Source organism: Cordyceps javanica, chromosome 5 (genome assembly GCF_051103115.1).
Source record: "Cordyceps javanica chromosome 5, complete sequence".
Classification (NCBI taxonomy): domain Eukaryota; kingdom Fungi; phylum Ascomycota; class Sordariomycetes; order Hypocreales; family Cordycipitaceae; genus Cordyceps; species Cordyceps javanica.
In genome coordinates, this window is record NC_139299.1 from 3,682,688 (window position 1) to 3,704,035 (window position 21,348).

Here is a 21,348-nt window from a genome sequence, read left to right on the forward strand (position 1 = left end):
GGCATCATAAGCCGACACTATCGTAAAACTAGAAAACGATGCTAAAAAAACGTAGCGAGATCCTGGTGCTGCAAGTTGTGGCACCGTCGTCCCGGGCGCTTTTCCCCATCAAGCACGCCGGTGACGATCCACGCCGCCAATGACTCACAAGCTACATGGCAGCCAAAAAGCATAAATAGGCGGGACCGCCCATCTTGGACTTTTCTTCTCTTGCATACATCCAGTCCACCTCCTAGCCTTGCTGTCAGCTGCCCAAGACGACTGGCGACGCAGCACCATGTCGACACACTAGCAGCGAAACTGCCTCTTTAGGCTCGCCGAAATATCTCAGCCGCGCCCGCCCGCCCAGAATGCAGGACTTTCTATTCGTCCTTGCTTTGATCCCAGTTTCTCGGTTGCTGACGGGTGTTTGTGTACGCTGTGAGTCATTTCCTGCTCGATGCAGGCCGCTTCTCCGGAATGTCGCAATCACGCAGATCTTGGGCCATTTCTTGTACCCGACGGCTCCCTTTCGCAACCTTGACGCCTCAAACTTGCATGCAATTGGCGACACCATCTGTGCCTTATTCCTGCGCCAAAATGACAGACATGGAAATGATATGAAGATGCCATGCTACTGGTGCAGCTATCGATGCGGTGATTTACGATTCAACGCGTCTCAATCGGACAGTACAACGACGAATTCGTCACTCGAGAGGCAATGTTTATAGAACTCGGCTGTCTGGCTGCGCAACCGGGGACAGGGCCGGTTCAGTCGCTACCAAGAAGGTGCTTTTCTATGTGGACTGAAGTGCTGTCGGTGTGGTTCCTGCTCGAGCCAACCCCGAGGCATATGGGCTGCGCTGCTAAATGAACTGGTATACGTAGCTGGCGCCTTAGCCGCCAGGTGTCTGTCACCCCTCGACCACGTAGGTCTAAAGCATCGTATCTTGACATGTGTTTCTCAGGCGTTGGAAGAGGGTCATCCGTTGTTGCAGAAGTATGCTCAGCGTATTGCCACGTCATATTGTGTTATGTCGACATGCCATGGCACAGCACCACGTGGCCATGTAGCGCTATCCAGTCGGAGCTTCATATTTCAGCTCGCGGTGTTCCTGCGCCGCTGCTGTCCATGCGTTATCTCGGCTTCTGACACCCTCTCCCCAACCCAAGACCATTTTCACCTCCCCAAAGTAGTTGACCTCGCCCGTCTGCGTAAAACCCAGCTTCTGAAAGAGTGCGCGACTTCCCTTGTTGCCTTGCTGAATCTTGACCATCAACGCCCGAAGCGATTTTGTCGAGCTACCCTGCGCGTATTCGCCCAGAATAGCATCTAGGTGCGTCTCTATGTATATCAGCAGATGGCGCACGGCGGCTTCGCCGTAGCCTCTGCCTCTGTGCTCCTTGGCGGCGATCATGACATCGACCTCGCCGATGAGAGATTTGCTCGCGCTCTCGCTGTTCTCATCCTCGTCGTCCGAGTAGAGAAAGAAGTTGACATCACCAACCATGTGCGTATCGGCATCTTGCTGCTTGGCATTGATGGCCGTGTCCGTCGCGGTGACGGGCTCGCATATGATGAATGTCAGCTTGTCGGCAGACGTGCGCCACGATTGCTGGTTCTCGAATTCTTCCTCCAGTGTCATGGGCTCCGAAGCCGTAGCTTCTTGTATATCCTAGGTGAGGCCTATAAGTATATTTCACTCCACAGCATGCCGCGCAGGCGGAAAACCTACGGGGTCTTGCATCCAGCCATGGTACTTGTCCACATGGTGCGCCTCATAGGGCACTAACAGCACCCCGGGCCCGGAAATGGCTTTCCAAACCAGTCAGTTTCTGTCATTGCCACATTGAGAACGTTATCTCACCTGTATGCTGATTTATTCTCATTCTTGTACAGTCTTGCGTGAGGAAACTGGAGGCTCAAAGTTGAAGCGGCATCTAACGAAAGTGGATATCATGAGGCTCACCAAAATGCAATTAACGAAGCACAGCCATACACCATCCCAGGCAATTGGGCTTCAGCCAGTATTTTGGTAATGGGATGAAAAGCAAGCAGACTGATGTCTATAGTCTGCACTCATCAGTTTTGAGGCTTCTGCTGGCATACTCAGCAACATTCTAGGGTTGTGATGCTGAGTTTGGTCATATTTGCAGTCACCTGTAGTGGTACCGAGCCAGTATAAGTATGTATATATGGCACAGTTGATGCTACAAAATTTTACACTAATTTACAGCGCGTAATTACTCCCAGCCTATTTGGAATTTTCCGTAGAAGTCTGCTCCACGGGGAGCTCAGTCTTGAGCAGCTTGGCAACCTGCGCCTCGCCCATTCTCGCCTCCATGGCTAGGAGTTCCACCATTTGATTCATCTTTGACTTGCCCACAGACCCTCGCAGATACACCTTGAGCTGCTGCAGCACCTCCGCGTCCGAGACATCGCCGCTGGCCATGGGCGGGAAAAGCGTCAGGTGTTTGTTGGCCCGGTCGTAGTTGGACTTGGTCTCGTTGGCGGTGCCGTAGGCGTCGTCAGCGTCAGGCTGTGCGTGGGCAACGGTGCGGCGCTCAGGGTTAACGCCCATTTCGTCAAGCAGACGCTTCATTTTGCTCGGCATGATGGGTTGCAACAGAATAGCGGCGATGCGGAGAGCTTCGGCGCCACGGTGGATGGTCCAGTTCAGGAGCAGCGGCGACAGAGGCTGGTTCTGTTTGGCAAGAACCCACGGCTGGGTATCTGTGATGAATCGGTTTGTCTAGACGGTTGCTGTAAGCATAATGTGTCAGCGAGACGCGGCGAAAGGGACGTACTTCTCTTAACAACTCAAACGCTTCGCGGATGGCACCGCTGGTGTTATAGTCGGCCATCTCTCTAGAAAAGGCATCTGAAGCCCTCGCAAGAAATGGTTCAAGCGAGAAGAACTGGGCGTATTCTGGTTTGCTTTTCAATTCATCCAGTTCTTTGAAGGCGCCAGAATTGCTTGCGTTGACTGCCTGTTTTGTCGACCAACCCGCAGTGCCCTTTGGTTTAGCAATTCGGTAGAAGAGGTTGCCAATGTTGGCCTGTAGCTCCTTTCCATAGACGGCAGCAATAATGTCATTGGAGTAGCTCATGTCTCTGCTCAAGTTGCCGTTGCGCATGAGGAAGTACCGCAAAGGATCAACATCCCAGCGCTGGAGGGCAAGGACGGGATTGACGACGTTGCCGAGCGATTTTGACATTTTACGGTTGGACATGGTCCAATGGTTGTGGCACAGAATACCCCTGGAAGGCGGAAGGCCAAGCGCTAGTAGTAATGCAGGCCAGTAAATGGCATGGAAGCGCAGGATGTCTTTGCCAATGATCTGCAGGTCGGCCGGCCAGATGCCCATGTCCTCGGTCGGGCTGCGCCACTGGCTGCCGTAACCAGCTTTTGTGATGTAGTTGATGAGAGCATCGACCCAGACATATATAGTCTGCGAAGAGTCTTCGGGATCGGAGATGCCCCAATTGAGTCTTGAAACGGGCCTGGTGACAGAGAGGTCTTCCAAGTGGTTCTCAACCCAGTTGCGCACCTCCTGCATACGATTCGCCGGCTTGACCCAGTCCGGGTTCTCGTCGTAGAATTTCAGCAGCGCGTCCCTATACTTGGTCAGCGGGAAGAACCACGTCTCTTCCTTGACCCATTCCACCTCGTTCTCGGACTCGACGTTGACCATGATCTTCTTGCCCGTCTGCGGCACAATGCTGGGCTGCACCAGGTCCTCGGGGTAGAAGCACTCGTCGCTAACGCAGTACCAGCCCTCGTGGGTGCCCTTATAGAGGCCGAGCTCCTTTGGAAGCGAGTGCTTTAGCTGCAGCCAGAACTGCGAGACGGCATCCTTGTGGTCGGAATCGGTCGTGCGGATGAAGAAGTCGTTGGAGATGTCGGCGTCGTACGTCAAGCTGCGGAACTTGTCCGAATTGAGGTCGCAAAACGACTTGGGGTCCATGTCCTCCTTTGCGGCGGCGCGCTGGATCTTCATGCCGTGCTCGTCGGTGCCGGTACAGAGGTAGGCTTCCTTGCCGTTGATCTGCTGCCATCGCTTGACCACGTCGGCGAGAACCGTGCAGTACAGATGTCCAATGTGGGGAGCTTTGAAGGAGTCAGATCCACGGTCCTCGACTGAATCGCATAGCTTACATACCTGCATTGACGTAAAAGATTGGCGTTGTGACGTAGAAGGGCTTGTCCTTTGTTTGCGCCGAACTATTCCAGCGGCGCGACAACGGGCCATTGGGGCGACAGCCGGGGCAGACCCAGGACGGCCTGGTTACGCGCTGCAACGCCCTCGCCTGTACGGCCCCGAAAGACTGCAGGCGTTGCAATCTCATATTGGCTGCGCGGTTGTCGCGGGGTAGAGCTCTTCTATCGAAGAGCAAGGCGTCTTGTCGGGAGCTAACTAACCAATGACCCAAGTCGCGCTGCCAAAGCTTGCGGGTGGATCTGCGCTGCCTGCGCTGCCTGACAGTGGTGCCTGGTGGATGGCGGCGCAGTTTAAGAGAACATTGACTTGTTCATCAACCGTCTCATCTCTTCCCGCAGCTGATGAAAGAAAAATTGGCATAAAATCCATCAAATACATTGACTTCAACTTCTATCATACGCAAAATGAGCAGCTCCAACCTGCCAGACGCGCACACAGAGGTGCAGGTCTCTAGCGAAGGTGCGTGCTGAAAACATCAAAATCAAACCGCCAGACAAGACACTGATGAGACGACAGCCGCCGACAATTTCGTCAACACATACTACCAGTCGGTCAACAGCAAGTCCAACCTTCAAAGTTTCTACGTCAACTCGTCGCCGCGGTACTCAATACCCGCCGACATCTCCATCAACGGGCAGCTCGTCGCCGCGCCCGCCGACTACCTCAAGCTCATCGAGGCGCAGGGAAGCGGCGTCCACTACGACGTGGAGTCGCTCGACGCGCACGTCATGAACCCGTCCTTCAAATTTGGCATGCCCGACAACGTGCACGACGCGGCCAAGGCCGAGCGCAACGGCAGCCGCATGAGCTTCGTCGTCACCGCCGTCGGCCGCGTGCAGTTTGGCAAGGGCAAGGACGCGCCGCAAAAGATGTTCAACGAGACGTTTGTGCTCGTTCCTAACTGGGATGCCATGGCCAGAAACCCGCCACGGGGTATCAAGAAATGGCTGATCATGTCACAGAACTTTCGTGCGCTGTGAGACGGAGGCACGGTGAGAGATGGAGGGGTAGTGCTATTTGATGATGCACGGCATCACACGCCAAGTCTGCGGGCCTGAATCATGGGATTAAAAAGACAAAACTTGGAATTGACGGAAAGATGGGCGCAACGGCGTATATGTTTATGGCTCAGCAGGGCTTGTTTACAATCGATTGGTTCAGAGACACTTACATGGTGGATTATCATTGTATTGCCGATTTTATTTCGTACAACATCCTTCACTCTATGCAAAGACGTCCTCAAATGACCAATGAAAGACCAAAGATGAAAATAAAAATAAAAATAATTCGACCGGTCTGATAGATAGTTCCATATAATTATGGGTGAGGCGTGTGTGAACTCTACAAGCGCCGCGCATCCGGCGATACAACGCGGCGGATATTCGGGCGGCATGGCAGGCAAAATGAACAGAAGAAACTTCAATACGCTCAAGCTATAAAGGCTGCAACAATGATAAGATACGTATGTATAGCATATTCTTCATCAATAGGCTTCTCGTCATTTTATTACATCCTGCGATGCAGTACCCCACATATTTCGCGACTCCTAGTAGCCTCAGCCAATCAGCGTCGCTTAAAATTTACAGACTCCAAAGCCAGCATCGCCGTCCATTACCAAAATTCAAGCCTCTCCCATCTATCTCACTTCAACCACCAATTGTCGTCGCAATGCAAGCCCTCGCGCGCGTAGCACGCCCCGTGCTGACGTGCAAAGCCCTGCCCATCCGGTACGCGCGCCCCCTTTCCCCCTCCTTTTCCACACCACCCACGACATTGCCTCAACCCCCCCGTGCTTCTCCGAGCTGACCATGGAGCCCTGCTCCTGCTAGAACGTTCACAACCCTCTCACCCATCCGTCCGAGCCTCTACGCCAACACGATGCGAAGGCCAAGCGCCCTGACGAGCTTCTTCACCCCCCTGCCCCCGGCCGCCGCCGCCACCACCAGCGGTACCGGCGCTCTCGTCGCCGACGTCGTCGCGCCGTCGGCCATCTCCGCGCACCCGGCGCTGGCGGGCGGTGTGGCCCAGATCCGCTGCGGTCCGCGCAACACCATGAACGGCGCGACGAGGCTCGTGCAGAAGCGCCGCCACGGGTATCTCGGGCGCAAACGCACGCGCAGCGGACGCGCGATCCTGAAGCGACGCAGGCAAAAGGGGCGCGCCAAGCTGGGCTGCCACTAAGACGGGAGCGGACCGAAGAAGGGGGGGAGAGGGGGGGGCTTAGAATATGCATTACAAAATACGACGACGGGACAACAGCGGCTTCGATTACGTGGCGTCGAGAGAAAACAAATCGGACCTATCTGAGATGGGAACGTGTAACATTTACTGGCAGAACAGGACCACGGCAGATACTTGGACCTGCTCGTGCAGACCTTGCCAGATCATAGAAACTATTGTACATTACATACCATTGGCGAAAATTTATTTGCATTTTTCTCGTCAAATCCTGCCTATATACAGAGTTCTGTTCTGTGGTTCCAAAATTCGTTTCGCACATCAGCCAGTGTGAGCCGCACCAACTCCCTCCCTACATCAACAAACACCTCATCAAACGGGGCCCTTGACGCCAGACTCGCACTTCATCGAATCAACGTGGCAGACCGTTCCCAGGTTGTCGCTCGCATCGCCAACCCACACCTTGTAGGCGCCGTCGACCTTGGGCACCACCCAGTCCTGGATGCCGCTATCCCAGACGCTGAGGTCCTTGCGCGTCAGCCGCAGCTCGACGGTGGCGGCGCCGCCTCCGGGCGCCAGCGTCGCCGTCTTTTCGAAATCCCGCAGCTGGATGACGGGCGTGTCGTAGCCCGCGTCGTCTGGGAACTGCAGGTAGGCCTGCGCGACCGCCTTGCCGCCGTACGTGGGGCCGACATTGGTCACCGTGACCGCGATGGTGTAGGCCGTGTCCCAGAGCGCGGGGTTGCCGCCCTCGCCGCCGCCGGCGCGCGGCCCGGGCGTCTTCTGCTCGGTCGAGTAGCCGTCGGGGTACGGGTACTTTTTGGTGCTCGCGTCCTTGACGGCGGCCTCGGCTTCGGACTCTTGCACCCACGAGTAGATGTAGCGGAAGATCTTGCGGAAGCCGTCGGGCATGACGCCCTCGCTCGCGTCGGGCACCTCTTGCGAGTAGTCGAGGATATCGCTCTTGGCGGGCCGAGCTGGAGGGGTCCTGCTAAGTGGCACCACTTTGGTAATGGAGGCGTCGCTAAAGCTAAAGTTGGTGTAGCTCAGTCCATGCCCAAAGGCGTACCTGGGTTGGATTTTTTGCTTGTTCAACCACCTGTAGTCAATGTACAAGCCCTCGGTATAGTCATCGTCAGCCTGGTTGCCGAGCTCAAAGTTGATCAAGTCGGTGACGCTCTTTGGCATATCCTCTTCAGCACGCGTGATACTGTACGGCAGGTGCCCGTTCGGCGACACGTCGCCGTAGAGGACCTCGACAAGGGAGCGACCGGCTTCCTGGCCTGGAAGATGGGCAATCAACACCGACTTGACAGTCGGTAGCTCGATCCACTTCTCCAAGACTAGAGGTCCAACTGTATGTGCGACAACAACCACGTTTCGAAACTTCTTGGCAACATCCTGCACCAGTTTGTCGCCATTATGCCAGGCACTGAGCTTGGAAGCGTCGCGATCACCGTGGTTCCCCTCGACGGTGTAAGTGTTTTCGCCAGAGTCCGAGCTGATGAAGACAATGGCAATGTCATCGGAAGTTTGGTTGGGCAGGAACAGAGGAATCGAATCGCTGTTATAGAAGGTGACGTTCTTCACTCGGGCCTGCAGAGCTCCAATAGGATCATCTAGATACGTGTAGTCAACAGTGCCGCTGCCCCAGCCCTGGCCGAGTGTGCCTTTGTTGCAATTTCGGTCTGCACAGGCGTTGGGTCCGTTGGGGTTCTTTGCAGCATCTGTACCAAAAACCTTTAGGGGTCGCTTCTCGGAAAGTGGAAGCAGTCCATCGTCGTTCTTGAGCAAAGTGATGGCATCCTGGGCCACTTGTCGAGCGATCGTATCATGGTCGGCCCGGACATCAATGTTTTCATTGATGAGAGCAGTAGGCGATTCCGGCCAAGCCGCGGGATAGAGCGCGCCATTGGCATCCCTGGTGTTGTAATGGAAATTGGTGGCCGGATAGCCCTGGTCTTGTCCCATATGGTACCATGAGGCCACGATGCGGGTTGCCATGTCGTTCAGACGCGTCATTGGCACCGAGCCATTGAGGACGGACCTGGTCAGCTCAAACATCCAATAACTGTATCCAAATAGCGGGACTTGCGTATCACCAGGCATATCCATGTCCAAGCCGGCCAAGGCAGACTCTACACCGGACATGTGACCGAGCCAGTCGCTCATGACAAATCCTTGGAAGCCGAGCTCATCCTTGAGAATACCATTGATGAGGTTAGGGTTCTGACTGCAGGCAGATCCATTTACCTGGGAACGATCAATAAGCAACTAGCTCGGGTGAGCAACCTCTGCGCGATGCGACTTACAGCGTTGTAAGCAGTCATGGCGGCCCCAACGCCGGCATGGACTCCTTCAGCAAATGGCCACAAATACACTTCATGCAAAGTGCGGTCATCTATGCGATACCAGTTAGCCCGATGAAACGGCGGCAGAGTCGGAGAGGCCACCTACCAATGTTGGCGCTGTAGGCTTGCTGGACCGGATTGTACATGCGGTACATTTCCTGCTCGTTGCCCACCAAGTGCTTAATCGTCGCAATGACACCTTGTTCCTGTACGCCCTTGATGGTCTGGCGGGCTCCGGTGGCCTGCAACGTGGGATCGGCGCCGAATCCTTCCCAGTTCCGGCCGCCTTTGGGCTTTCGCCCGATAGGACCAACCGTGGGGCCGAGCAGGATGTTTACGCCCTTGCCACGAGCCTCCTTGCCCATCGCTACTCCCCGCTGGTACATCAACACTTTATCAAAGGTCGCCCCGGCGGTGATGCCGTCCGGGAAGGCGGTAACGTGATCTGCCTGCCGAATACCGCTGGCTCCATCCTCGAGGCACAGCATCGGGAAGCCCACGCGAAGGGCCGAGCCAGTGTTTCCATTGCAGCGTCTAGAAGCCAAAAAAAAATCAGCAATTTTGCGTCGCCATACTCATATTACCGTATAGCCAAGTCCAGACAACGACACGTACCCTATTAGTGGCCATGTTAGTCTCTTTTCTGTGTCCTTGCGCTAGAGTGTGACGGGCTGTTACAGGATGGCAGCCATCCCTCGCATTAGCCTGGTCTGAGGCTTCTGGACTCACCCATGAAAATGCCGGTTCCTGCTGTGATGTTGGTCTTTTCAGCCAGCGTCATGGAATCTACTAGCTTCTTGGCCTTGCTGTAGCTGTCCCTCCACTCGTCCACCCAGCCACCGTATGGTGCAGGATAATATGCCGGTGAGTTGTAGCCCGATGCCGTAGCGGCGCTGGCCAGTCCTGGGGCGGACACCAAGGCCAAGGCGGCCAACAGCAACGGGGTTGTCATTTGCTGCATCGTTGTGTTTTCCTCTTCTTCTACTTGTTATTCCGGCGACAACGATGGAATGGGCACAGAAGAATTGACAAACGAGACCAAACGGATCAATTGGTGTTTAAAAAGAAAAGAAAAGCAAAAGGTGGACAAGACGGACGGTCGGCCGGGCACGCAATGTCTCAACCCGTCCACTTAAAGATGGCTACGAGGCCAGAAAAAGCAACGGCTGGTGCCGTAGCATTGGGGCAGCATCTGGTGACGGGCTGGCGCAAGGCAAGTCCCGGGCACATGCTCGGGAAAATGACACGCCGTTGTTGTACCAATGGTAAGTGCATCAAGAGTCACCATGGTAGCAGTGCTTGGCTGGACAGAGGTATCAAGGAGATGGAATTAACTAGTGGCCAAAGTACATGGATGCTACGTACAGATTTACGAGGTTTACTAATCTCATTGTTGCTCTCTCTTCCTCGAACTTGAGCCACTTTTCTCTTTCTTTTACTCCTTGATTCTTTCTTTTCTTCCTTCTTCCTTTCCTTGTTTCCTTTTCCATTCTCCTTATTCCATTTGAGTTTCGTATACTTGTTATTCTACATAATGGAATGCTCTCGTCGTGTACCGGGTAGTTATCTAACTAGTTTGTCGATGGAACCACCTCACCAAGCTGCGCCATCGCGATCAGCAGACAGGGGTCACCCAGCTACCTGAACTCAATTGCGAGTGACCGTGCGAGACGCGTGCATTGCCTCGGATCTGAATACGGGTTCTTCGCCATGTCCCTACGGCCTTTTGTATTCCCGAGCATCAAAGCAAAGCAACAATAACGGTCATCTATGTCCCTTCACTTGTATACAATCGCTGGTATCTGGAATGAATGGCTGCTCGGCGTGACGACGGGGGAAACACCACGCGTCAATTTGTCGCAACCACTTGATTCTGTAGCGCAAGGGCCACCTCGCGCGTGACGTGGAACAAGTTCATCAGTACCATCTTTCGCGGTACTAATCCGTACACTACGTGTGACCACATATTGCCCCTTCTACTGAGTAGCTGGCCCCGAACTGGCCTCGAAGCAAACTCCAGCATGCAGTAATTAGCTGTGAGACGACATTTGATGATTAGGAATACTGTACAACGTTATACGAGTCTAACTAGTAGGCGTTAGTGAGGAACTGAGGAACTCCCCGCTACTAGCTGAGATGAACGGCTTAGGCCGCCGCAGCCACCTCACTCAGTTAGACGCGGGGTAGATGGTGCGGAACAGTAATCCTGCATGAGCAATTGTCTCCATTCACAGAACGTGGAGACTGCCGTGTACTCGAATCCCTCGTCGGATCCTTTTTTCCAGCGTAGATTGCTCTGGGCGGTGTCTAGGGCTTAACTGCAGACCTACTTTGCCTGCTACCAAACAATGACGTATGACACGTTGGCCATCATTCCAGCCGAAAGTCGCGATAATCCGTTACACACATGTAAAGCAAACACTATGATTTTCACAAGGAAATTTATATCCTGGTCTACATGCGATTCCTCGGCCCTCCACACATGCATGCAACCACGCGACCTGTCAGCCAAGTGAGCCCGGGACGCCACATTTTGAAACTCGGGCATGGCATCGACGTTTCTTTCATGTCATATTTGTATGCTGGGCATCGGCATCTGTTGTGCTATAAGCGAGTCTCGCCGGATCGCCCCGCGCTATTACACCCACCGCGGCGGTTTGCCCATGATAGGAAGGTTCGATCAGAAGCCACCAACTAACTAACCAATGTCAACCCACAAAGCTTTGCTAACGCTGCTTTGGCTCAGCCTTGGCGGTGTATGTATGGTTCTGTCGGCCTGGAGGGAGGCACGATGCCGAAACAATGCCCTCTTGCGCAACTTTGTCAATAGCATCGCATAGTACGCCGAACCATGCTACCTTAATAGCATTTCGATATAGGGGCACAGGGGGCACTCGTAGGGCGCCCCTGGAAACTTTACTGCTCGGATATTTTGGCTAGGTGACAATTTGATAGTACAAAAGGTGATGATAGCTTGCCGCAAAAACTACCAAGTGTACTAGGAAACGGCACACATAATTGAGACCATGAACCCGATATCTACATGTAACGAAATCTCCGAAAATTATTAGGCACGTCTCCGAGGCATTGATGATCGACACCGCTGAGGTTGTCGGAGAACAGTGTGCCATCACCGAACCCACCCCGCATAGGCGGGGGGTTTAAACCCGCAAACTACATGCCGCCAGCTTTTCGAGCCCCATGCACGGCGGTCTGCTGGGACCGGGACTTTAGACATGCAAGCTTCTTTTCCATGTCTGTTGCCTGGCACCATATCACAAAAACAACGCTAGGGATATCTACTTCCGTAGTTTAGGGGAGTTGCTCCGGCGCTATTGCTGTACCGAGAGGCCGGACGCCAACTAGCAGGCTCGTGTACCAACCATAGAGGGAAAAAGTACGAGGCAGTTCCGCTCAACGAGGCTCGCGTTATAGCTCTCCGTCAACTTTCTAGCCCTGCGGACGCCATGTGCCAGCGACTCTGGTGGCTTCTGTCAAAGGAGCTGTAACCTCGCAGCTCGGCGATGCAACGGTCTGGCATTGAAGCTACTCCGCGCGATATTACTGCTCACCGTTCCAGCACCCCACAGTTCAGCGGAGGCGGGGGAATGGTGGAACAGTCAAGTGAATAGCTGGGAGTGGTGGTGCGTAGGGTAGCTGCTCTACAGATGGGATATTACCTCTAATACTTTTTTGGTTGGTTTGTTCGCGGTGGAAATCTGATCCGGTTGATGTCGGAACGGGCTTGAAGTTGTCCAAATCTCTGACATTCGATACAACTATAGATTCTGGGAGAGGATACGCCAGACCTTCTAGCATCGGTATGGCAAGTCCGTCATGCAGGCAAATGAAGTACGTTCGGCGCAATACTGACAATGGCGCAGCGACCCACGCTGACTCGCTTGGGGGCCAGATGGAGAAGCTTCAAATTACCAGATTGGGCATGCGCACCCCCTTGCAGGCGCCAACTCTCCCTTCTCCTGGGCTATACCGGACCAGGAAACACTGCCGGCACCACCACGCCAACTCCCACGGCAGACGTCTTTGCTTCTCTCGTCGTTGCTCTGACCCGCAACACGCTTATTAACGCCAAGCAACTACTGCTATGCATAGACCAGCGACATATGGACATCCGCTTCTTCGCCCTACGACTTGCAGCTTGCTCGGCCGGCGGCGGGTCTGGTCTCATGACCTCAACCGCGCAGCAACTCATTTCCTACTTACCCAACTCCTCCCTGGCGAAAAGCGTTGGCGAGCGAAGACTCCGCAATCTGCGGGGGGTAGCGGAGTGTTTTCGTACCGCTGAGCTGGGAACGAGTTGGACCGTCTGAGTCGGGATGCCACTGTGCCTGGGGGGGTAGTAATGAGGCGCAGGCAAGAGCCTCGCGACCCGTTCTCGAGGCTGGATATAAAACCGACCCTGCCCGATGCATGAGAAGAAGAGCATTCTACCAGAGTATCACGGAAAGCCCCTCGTTACTCCCTTCACAAGCGGCTGCATTTCTGGTTCATTGGCTCTGACCAAACTTACATCAAAATGCGTATCGCTGCTCTCCTTCCGCTTGCCACGACGGCATTGGCAGCCAATCCCATGCTCACCTACCTTGCGTCCATGAAATGGAAAGGTATGTATTTCGAAGCTATAGTATAGCAGCTCCATCACAACTTGGTATACTAACTCAACATAGGTAGTGGCATTGACAACGACTTGATGAACAACTTCAGGTTCTATGCACAGCATGCCGCAGCCGCTTACTGCAATGCCGAAGGTCCTGCACCTGGTGACTCCGTCGCTTGCGGCGGTGAGTGTGACGATGTGATGCGCAACGGCGCGACCATCATCGACACGTTGCAGGGTTTCAAAACCGGCATTGCCTCCTACGTCGCCGTGGACCACACCCGCCGGGAGATTGTCTTGTCCACGCGCGGCAGCAACAACATCCGCAACTTCATCACGGACCTCGTCTTCCTGCACCGGGACTGCGACCTCGTCAAGGACTGTAGCGTGCACACCGGCTTCTCCGAGTCGTGGAACGAGATCTCGGCGGGCGCCACCTCGGCCATCAAGGAGGGGCTGCAGGCCAACCCGGACTACAAGCTCGTCATCACCGGCCACTCCCTGGGCGGCGCGGTGGCGGCGCTCGCCGGCGCCTACCTGCGCCGCGCGGGCTACAAGGCCGAGGTCTACACCTTTGGCGCGCCCCGTGTCGGCAACGAGGCCTTTGCCCTCTTCACCGGCAGCCAGCCCGGCGGGGTGTACCGCATGACGCACACCGACGACCCGGTCCCGCGCCTGCCGCCCATGATCTTTGGCTACCGCCACGGCGGCGCCGAGTACTGGCTGTCCAACGGCGGCGCGATGCAGGACAACTACCAGCCCGCCGACATCAAGGTCTGCCAGGGCATCGCCAGCATCGCCTGCAACGCCGGCACCTTTGGCTTCAACATCCTCGCCCACCTCCACTACCTCACCGACACCGCCGACTGCGCACCGGTCGGCATCAGATGGAAGCGCGACGACGGCCCTTCAGACGAAGAGCTCAAGCAGCGCTTCACCAAGTGGAGTCAGCAGGATCAGGCGTTGGTCAGTGGTGGCCAGTAGGCAAAAACGGCGCTCCGGAACGAAGCTCCTATGCATCGAGATCTGGTGGAAGCTAGTCCAGAGCTTCCGTGCGGCTTTCTGAGGCAACCCGACTTCTTCAAGCTTTGTGGAACTGGCAATACTTCAGTCTTGATGGAAAGGAGTGCATTGTAAATGATCTAAACCTGCACATACTTGGCACCTGTTCTGTTTATCCTATTTCTCTTTATTTCTCTTGCATTTTGTGTTTTCTGCCTATTGTCGTGCATATCAAAAAGTACGTGTATATACAATAGTAATCATCACTTCTTTCAAACACGGTGCCTTTTGAACTTTGCTTGACTTCATTTTTGTCAGCTTTAACCCCCCCCTTCTTCACTCCCTTTACTTGCACAGATTGTGACTTACAGGGGCTCGTCTCGGGTTGCGCTAAATAACCATGTAAATCCCTGTCTGTGTTGCGGCGATGCCATGCTGCGGGCCTTGCACAAGATGGGAAACGTCAGCCACCATCGCTCATGTCGTCAGTGGGCGCTTGACAGCAGTGCGGCTACTAGGGCAAGATGTCTACCTATTTCCAGTTTGCTTGCTTCTTCTTCTCTGTATCAAACATCACGAGGTACTGACTAGCTACCTGCGCATTTGTCGGGCCAGGAACGAGCATAAGCACCGACCGAGTGGATCAAGGTGGCCATTGGCTAGGGCTTGATACCGAGTTGCTGACTCGGAAATGCAAGATTGACTCAACTGCATGATTCTCATAAAATACCGACCAGCTACTACTCCACAGGATCTTCATTGTGCCTCTCTCGCAATCTTCTAGCTGAAGCCAACAACTCAGTGTCAGGGCCCCTACGGATCCGAAAAATAGGCGATAGTCTAGCTGAGCCGGAAATATGCGCGACAACGTCTTTCTCGGTGTTTTTGCAAATAATACTGCTCTTGACTCGGATACTGTTCATAAATTACAGTATTGAAACCATGACTCAAAGTTCTAGTTCCGTACAATGCGGTTGAATTTTTTTCGCCTCGGAAAAGCAGACCTAGTTACACCACAAGCACGTAGAACTTGTGGTGTTGTAGGATGATAGCGACGCTCGTAATACTGGATCTGAGCAAAAGCTCGGAATGAATGATTAAAAGGTCAGCCATCATAACGAAAGTACCTGTTGAAGAAGACATCGGAGAGCAAACAGAACGTAAAGAGTATCAGTTGACGAGGGGACATGCATGGTAGGCAGTGGAGAATTACGCCAAGTGGTCGCTAAGAGGTTGCATTTACGCAAGCAAGGGGCGACAAACAACCCGAAAATCTTTTGTAAATGCATGATTAAAATACAATCGTTACGCTTGGGCCCGTTCATTCTACCGGGCTGAATGATCCCTGTATGGCTCGCCCTATAGCACCCTATTAATCGTCTTTATATGTAGAAGGAGGCTGAATCGCGCATCTCATTATCTCGTGGAACAATTTCGGGTCTATAATAACATGACCTGACAGTTCTCCCTTGGGAAAAAAGGGTGGACATTTTCGGACAGTGAGTCAGACCCCTGACTTGAAAAGTTGTGCAATTACTGTCTAGACTTCCTGAGGAAAGTATGTTTCAATCTACCGTAGAATTACTTAACTTCGGAGAGTTCTTCCGGGGCAATGAATTGTTGGTAGAAGCATTTGCTCAATGTACCTCGTGGAGCTAGCCAAACTTCCGGTTCCAAGGCAGTCAACCGTGTCTTCAGTCCATCAGAGTTCTTCTGGTGGTGCTTGGACAATCTTAATGACAATTCCTTCCGGCTTGGCACCGCTCTTCTTATATTCGGTTGTGTGGTACAGAGGGTTTCTCAGGTCAGCCACCACGCCCACTTGGCCACCATTGGTGCCGCAGCCGTAGAGCGACTCCTTCTGCTCTTCGGGAGTCGCCCAGAGACCGCCGTCAATGGCACTCGCGAGGTCTTCATACAGGATTGATGACCTGATTTCGGGGCTGACGTGTTTGGCGAGTGCAAGCACAGTGCCCCCGTCCGGGACAGGAAGAGTCCACTCCGGACAGTTGCCGGCTGTTTCCGGCATGTTCCAGAATCTAGCAGCGCCTTCGTTGCTGCGGGCAATGTAGCGGAGGTATTCAGCGACGTACTTGACGTCCGCAAGGTTGACGTGCTGAGAATCTCCGCCATCCAGACCGTAGCAGATTCGCTTTTCTGTCTCGCCGCATTGAGCGCGAGAGAGGGCGGTCCATGCATACGCAATGACAGGAAAGATATGAATGAGCAGACTTTGCATCAACATTTTCTCTTCTTCAAAGACCAATCTCCACGAAAATGATGGGAAGACAGTAGTAATGGCGGGGGACCTTGTTTTTGCGTGGCAAATTTGATGTTTGGTCCATGTGAGCTGAGAAGATCTACTTCTTCTATATAAAACTCAGATCTGAGTCTCTGATGACAAGATTATTAGTCCTCGCAGTGACTTGTATTGATTCAGACCTAGCCCAACCGTCACCCTGTGCTTCCGTGATGGTGTGACTGACCTGCGACATCGCCAATGCCAAGCCGGGTGAGCTAGATTGTTCATACTCTGAAGCCTGAAGTGAAGTTGGACAAAGTCCGTTTTTAGACTCGTAATGTGCTGTTAGTTGTCACTGCATTGTCGAACTATCAGGCCGCAGCATGCCCGATGTTGTTTCGGATCTGGGCTGCCACGCATTCTCTCATCCGCTGCACACCACATCGCGCGTACATGCAGAGATCTGCACTGTATGGGATTTGCATACCATTTTTGAACAAATCATCGTATATGTAGGTTCAGTTTCTTGTCTAAGAGTAATCAGGTGGCAAGCGCTCACATCCGTTCAGCACGCCATCCAAACGACTTGTCGCGCAGCCAAGATTTGAGGTTACTCAAACAGTAAATATTCGCCGCAAAATGTCTTTCCACTGTCAGTCATAAAGGTTATTTCAGGAGTGATACTGATGGGTACATATCTTGACTTGGTATATTCGCGTGGCTGTTGATTTCCAGACTGAGATTGGCTAGAGCAAGTATATTTATATTTGCCCAACGGCAGCACAAATGGACCTTCTCTACATTCCCCTTCGAAATACTCAGTACAAAAGCTAGAAGCTTTTTGTCTTTGTTACAGCAGCTTCCTTAGAATGAAAGGACGTATAACCCTCGAGGCCACCACAAACATTGAAACTTGTCCGCCTCTGTAAATTCTCACACTCTTCGGATTGGCGTACGCCCTCTTAATAGTAATTAGAACCAATAAGACACCTACCACTGATGCCTCAGAGTTTTCTTCGTATCCCGACGTGCAGGCGGTAATCGCTGTACGCATGTTCACCCGAGGAAAGGTCTTAGGAGGACAAGGAGGCGAGACTGCGACAGAGCAAAACTGAAGACAGGACCACTCGCGTTGAACAAACCCATGCTAGAGTTCGGCAAGTAACACTCCAGATCTTTCATAAGCAGAGAAGAAAAGGTAGAGAGGTTCTCAAGCACATTATGGGTTCTGAAAGACAATGCAACCAGTCTTTCCTGAGCTAGTGGGTGTCGCAACTTTGGCTATACTAAGTATTCTAAAGTAGATAGTAAGGGCATTAAGGACAACATGATTTATGTACTTTTTTTTCTACCTGTTTTCGTATCTCGTTGCGTCTTCGATGCGCATTCTCCTCTTTCTTTTTTTTTGGGGGGGGGGGGGGGGGGGCGCTTCTTGTTTCCCTTTCTTTACTGATCATGTACAAGTCCAAGTCACAATTGGAATTTTGTTCGAGGCCATTTCCTACCTGTAGCCACGGTCACGCGAGTGACCTAAAGGGTCCAGCAGTGCAAATATGTACTGCTCGGAAAAAAAGATGAGTTGCGGCAAAGCGACTGCTTCTGTGTGCTTTTATCGAGAGTCTACACGGCCTTGGATGAGAAAGTATCACAACCTCAGAGCAGACGAAGAATTGCCGCTTGGCATGACATCATAGAGAGGAGTGTCCATATGTCAGGGACACGAACCGCCTCCGAAACCGCAGTTGACTGACCTAGACTGCCTCGTTGCAGACGGTTAATGTAATGTTTCATTGATATATTACCCAAGGGTTGCCGTGGACAATCTGGCATACAGACATGTTTCTCACGTCGCGGGAACCACACTAGGTTCAGGGTCAACGGAGACGAGGTGGGTGATTGATAACTGGTGTGTAGGCAGCATGGCCTCTGCTGAGAAGAATACTTGGCCAGAGGTGCAGAAGCACGCCGCGGAGAGGATTGTACGGGGGTCAGAAGCGTAGTAAGCGAATGCTGATAGAAGCATTTACTTTTACTTCATGAGTACTAGAAGGCACAACGGTAGGCTAAAATTATCTCGGATCACGGCACGAGCCATCCACTCGTCCATCCGTGAAACAGGATTAGAGTGGCCGATAAACCGTTAGGGTGACTACTAGCGCGCCGTCGTAGTTATTATTTTTGAGGCTTGCATCGCAGAGCCCTGCAAAACACGGTTCTGCTCCTTCGGCCAACTTTGGTGGTGATGGTACGTCATGATGTCACGGAGCGCCACAGCCCACAATGCCACGCCATGCCTGCCCTGCTTCGCCATAAGTGCGCCGACCTCGAGAAATAAAAGGTACAAAATCATCTGAATTACGTTCAATCATACTGAGCCACGATTTACCCCAAGGTGCCGCGATTAAATAGTCCAGGGTTGCCAAGCTAAGAAAAAAAAAATTGTCCTAGTAAGCTTGGGAGCGACGGCCCTCGAGCCTTATTAGGCTTACAAGAGGAAACAGCAGTATCCTGAAAACTAGAGTTTTAGGTGGCTTTACAAAGTTGCCAAGCCACGTAAAACCACGTCCTGCCATGGACGCAGGGGTCCGTAGGAAAAAGTAATAAAGTCCAGTTACCACATGGGGAAACATGGCTTCGCCATGACGTTGCCCGTGAAGCCGGTTAGCCGACGGATCAGCAAGGATCAGCCTCCGCCTGTAAGATAATCGTTATAACTATAGTTTATAGAATGCGTGCAAGCTGAAGCTCCGTGACAAGGACCTGAGCTCGACAACTGTCTCTCTTTACAGCAGTGAAAATGGTCTCAGACCACGTTGTCAAACTCTGCAATGATTCCTCCACGGTCAGCGCCGAGCTGGCAAAGGATCCAACAGTAGCGCCGGCAGCCATCATCGACCGGCTCTACGGACGCTACCCCCGGAACCGGACCTGCGATCCAAGCGCACGGCGGCAACAACAATCGGCAGAGCACCAGGAGGCGGCGCTCCAATGCGGCAAATGGGGCCCGACAAGACCGAGTCCTCTCTTTCTGCAAGCTTTCGCCGATGCTCTCAACTGCCTCGATGCAGACGTGCAGTCCGGGGTGGTGTCGCCTCCGCTCATGGGATCGCACGGCACAGCGCCGCTCACCGTCGTCGCGCCGCTGGCCGACGTCATCCGCCACTGCGCCAACATGATTGCGTCCGCGGAGCGCGAGGTCTTCTTCGTGACGTGCGCCTGGTCGCCCTCCCTCGCGCAGAGGCTGATCCGCGGGGCTCTGCTGGAACTTTCACGGCGCGCCGGGGCAAGGAACCAGAGAGTCAAGGCGCACTTCATGTACGACTCGGCAGGCCTGTCGAACCTGACCGATTCGCACTCTCGGGTCAAGGAAGGCTCGTACACGGGCAAGTCTGTCGGACTGCCCGCACCAGACGAGATCCCAAACGTGGACCTCGAGGTCATGAACCTGCACACCATTCCCTTGGGCACGCTGCATTCAAAATTCTGTGTTGTGGACGGAAGATACGCAGCCATTATGAGCAACAACATGGCAGACAATGATAATTTGGAAATGATGGTTCATCTGGAAGGGCCTATTGTTGAAAGCGTGCGCGATACAGCATTAATCACTTGGTACGAACAACTCAAGGAAGTCCACCCGCCTTCGGTTGATGCAGTGCAGCCATCAGACAACTCGACAGTATTTCAGAATGGGAGTTTGAAGCCGCAAGAAGCGCCACGAATATCGAATGGAATCCACGCAGCGCCCCCCGGAGAGACGTCTCCATTACCAGTCCACATGCCGGACGAGCCGCATTTCGACATTCACATCGCGGATGAGATAGTCCGACTGCAGAATAATTACCAACCCAGACCCGGAGAAAGTTTCGTTTCCGCTTCCAACCGCATACTCAACCTGGCCATCAAGAAGCCCATCTCTCCCTCAGCGCCAGATTTTGCCGAGCAAGACCAGATGACGCCGTACATCGAGACGACGACGGAGCAGCCAGTGCCCATGGCTCTCGTGTCTCGGCCGCCGTACGGTCGCTTCGGCTCTAAAAACGCCCTTGTCCCGCAGAACGAGGCCTGGCTGTCGCTGATCCGCAACGCGAAGCGAGACATTTTCATCCAGACCCCAGACTTGAACGCGGCGCCGCTGCTCCCGGAGATTGTGGCCGCGCTCGGCCGCGGCGTCGAGACGACCATCTACACCTGCTTCGGATACAACGATCTCGGGGAGATGATACCGGGGCAGGGCGGCACCAACGACCAGGTGGCCACGTCTCTCTTCAAGTCGCTCCCGGCCGCCGCCGGGGCGGGGGCGGCGGCGCGATCGCTGCTGCGCATCTACAACTACGTCGGCAAGGACCAGGACCACCCCATCCACCACTCGTTCAAGTCGCGGTCGTGCCACATCAAGCTGCTCATCGTCGACGGCAGCGTCGGGGTGCAGGGGAGCGGCAACCAGGACACGCAGTCGTGGTTTCACAGCCAAGAGGTCAACGTCATGATTGACAGCAGGGAGATTTGCCAACGGTGGAGGGAATGCATCGACAGAAACCAGAACACGAAAGAGTTTGGCCGCGTCGCCGAGGACGGCGTGTGGAGAGACGCGGACGGCAAGCCCGGAGATGGATACATGGGCAACCCGGGAATGATCACGGGCCTTTTCAAAGGCGTGGTTGGCATGTTCATGAAGATGGAGGGCTTGGGTGGTTTTTGAAAGCTGCAACTTTCCGCTTTTTTGTTTGTTACAGTAGTATTTAAATTGTTTC

The 21,348-nt window shown here is 53.6% G+C and overlaps 8 protein-coding genes across 8 annotated transcripts; 4 read left to right on the forward strand and 4 right to left on the reverse strand.

The window, feature by feature from the left end:
* Positions 1 to 1,055: 1,055 nt before the first annotated feature.
* V2A60_008349 (GNAT domain-containing protein) lies at positions 1,056 to 1,869 on the reverse strand (the record flags this gene model as incomplete). The annotated part of the gene is made up of 3 exons (XM_083259622.1): positions 1,056 to 1,655; positions 1,716 to 1,795; positions 1,848 to 1,869. 3 exons carry the CDS (start codon positions 1,867 to 1,869, stop codon positions 1,056 to 1,058), a joined length of 702 nt encoding a protein of 233 aa, XP_083115748.1.
* Positions 1,870 to 2,234: 365 nt separating this feature from the next.
* Positions 2,235 to 4,330, reverse strand: V2A60_008350 (methionine--tRNA ligase MSM1; the record flags this gene model as incomplete). Its single annotated transcript, XM_083259623.1, has 3 exons — positions 2,235 to 2,732; positions 2,788 to 4,091; positions 4,144 to 4,330. The coding sequence occupies 3 exons, from the start codon at positions 4,328 to 4,330 to the stop codon at positions 2,235 to 2,237; spliced, it is 1,989 nt and encodes a 662-aa protein (XP_083115749.1).
* A 277-nt stretch (positions 4,331 to 4,607) lies between these two features.
* V2A60_008351 (uncharacterized protein) lies at positions 4,608 to 5,183 on the forward strand (the record flags this gene model as incomplete). Its single annotated transcript, XM_083259624.1, has 2 exons — positions 4,608 to 4,662; positions 4,720 to 5,183. 2 exons carry the CDS (start codon positions 4,608 to 4,610, stop codon positions 5,181 to 5,183), a joined length of 519 nt encoding a protein of 172 aa, XP_083115750.1.
* A 688-nt stretch (positions 5,184 to 5,871) lies between these two features.
* Positions 5,872 to 6,384, forward strand: V2A60_008352 (bL34 family ribosomal protein; the record flags this gene model as incomplete). The annotated part of the gene is made up of 2 exons (XM_083259625.1): positions 5,872 to 5,930; positions 6,033 to 6,384. The coding sequence occupies 2 exons, from the start codon at positions 5,872 to 5,874 to the stop codon at positions 6,382 to 6,384; spliced, it is 411 nt and encodes a 136-aa protein (XP_083115751.1).
* Positions 6,385 to 6,753: 369 nt separating this feature from the next.
* V2A60_008353 (glycosyl hydrolase family 3 N terminal domain-containing protein) lies at positions 6,754 to 9,693 on the reverse strand (the record flags this gene model as incomplete). Its single annotated transcript, XM_083259626.1, has 5 exons — positions 6,754 to 8,634; positions 8,694 to 8,782; positions 8,839 to 9,266; positions 9,336 to 9,348; positions 9,462 to 9,693. 5 exons carry the CDS (start codon positions 9,691 to 9,693, stop codon positions 6,754 to 6,756), a joined length of 2,643 nt encoding a protein of 880 aa, XP_083115752.1.
* A 3,576-nt stretch (positions 9,694 to 13,269) lies between these two features.
* V2A60_008354 (Alpha/Beta hydrolase protein) lies at positions 13,270 to 14,334 on the forward strand (the record flags this gene model as incomplete). Its single annotated transcript, XM_083259627.1, has 2 exons — positions 13,270 to 13,357; positions 13,421 to 14,334. 2 exons carry the CDS (start codon positions 13,270 to 13,272, stop codon positions 14,332 to 14,334), a joined length of 1,002 nt encoding a protein of 333 aa, XP_083115753.1.
* A 1,720-nt stretch (positions 14,335 to 16,054) lies between these two features.
* Positions 16,055 to 16,597, reverse strand: V2A60_008355 (uncharacterized protein; the record flags this gene model as incomplete). The annotated part of the gene is made up of 1 exon (XM_083259628.1): positions 16,055 to 16,597. One exon carries the CDS (start codon positions 16,595 to 16,597, stop codon positions 16,055 to 16,057), a length of 543 nt encoding a protein of 180 aa, XP_083115754.1.
* A 2,794-nt stretch (positions 16,598 to 19,391) lies between these two features.
* Positions 19,392 to 21,296, forward strand: V2A60_008356 (uncharacterized protein; the record flags this gene model as incomplete). Its single annotated transcript, XM_083259629.1, has 1 exon — positions 19,392 to 21,296. The coding sequence occupies one exon, from the start codon at positions 19,392 to 19,394 to the stop codon at positions 21,294 to 21,296; it is 1,905 nt and encodes a 634-aa protein (XP_083115755.1).
* Between the last annotated feature and the right edge of the window lie 52 nt (positions 21,297 to 21,348).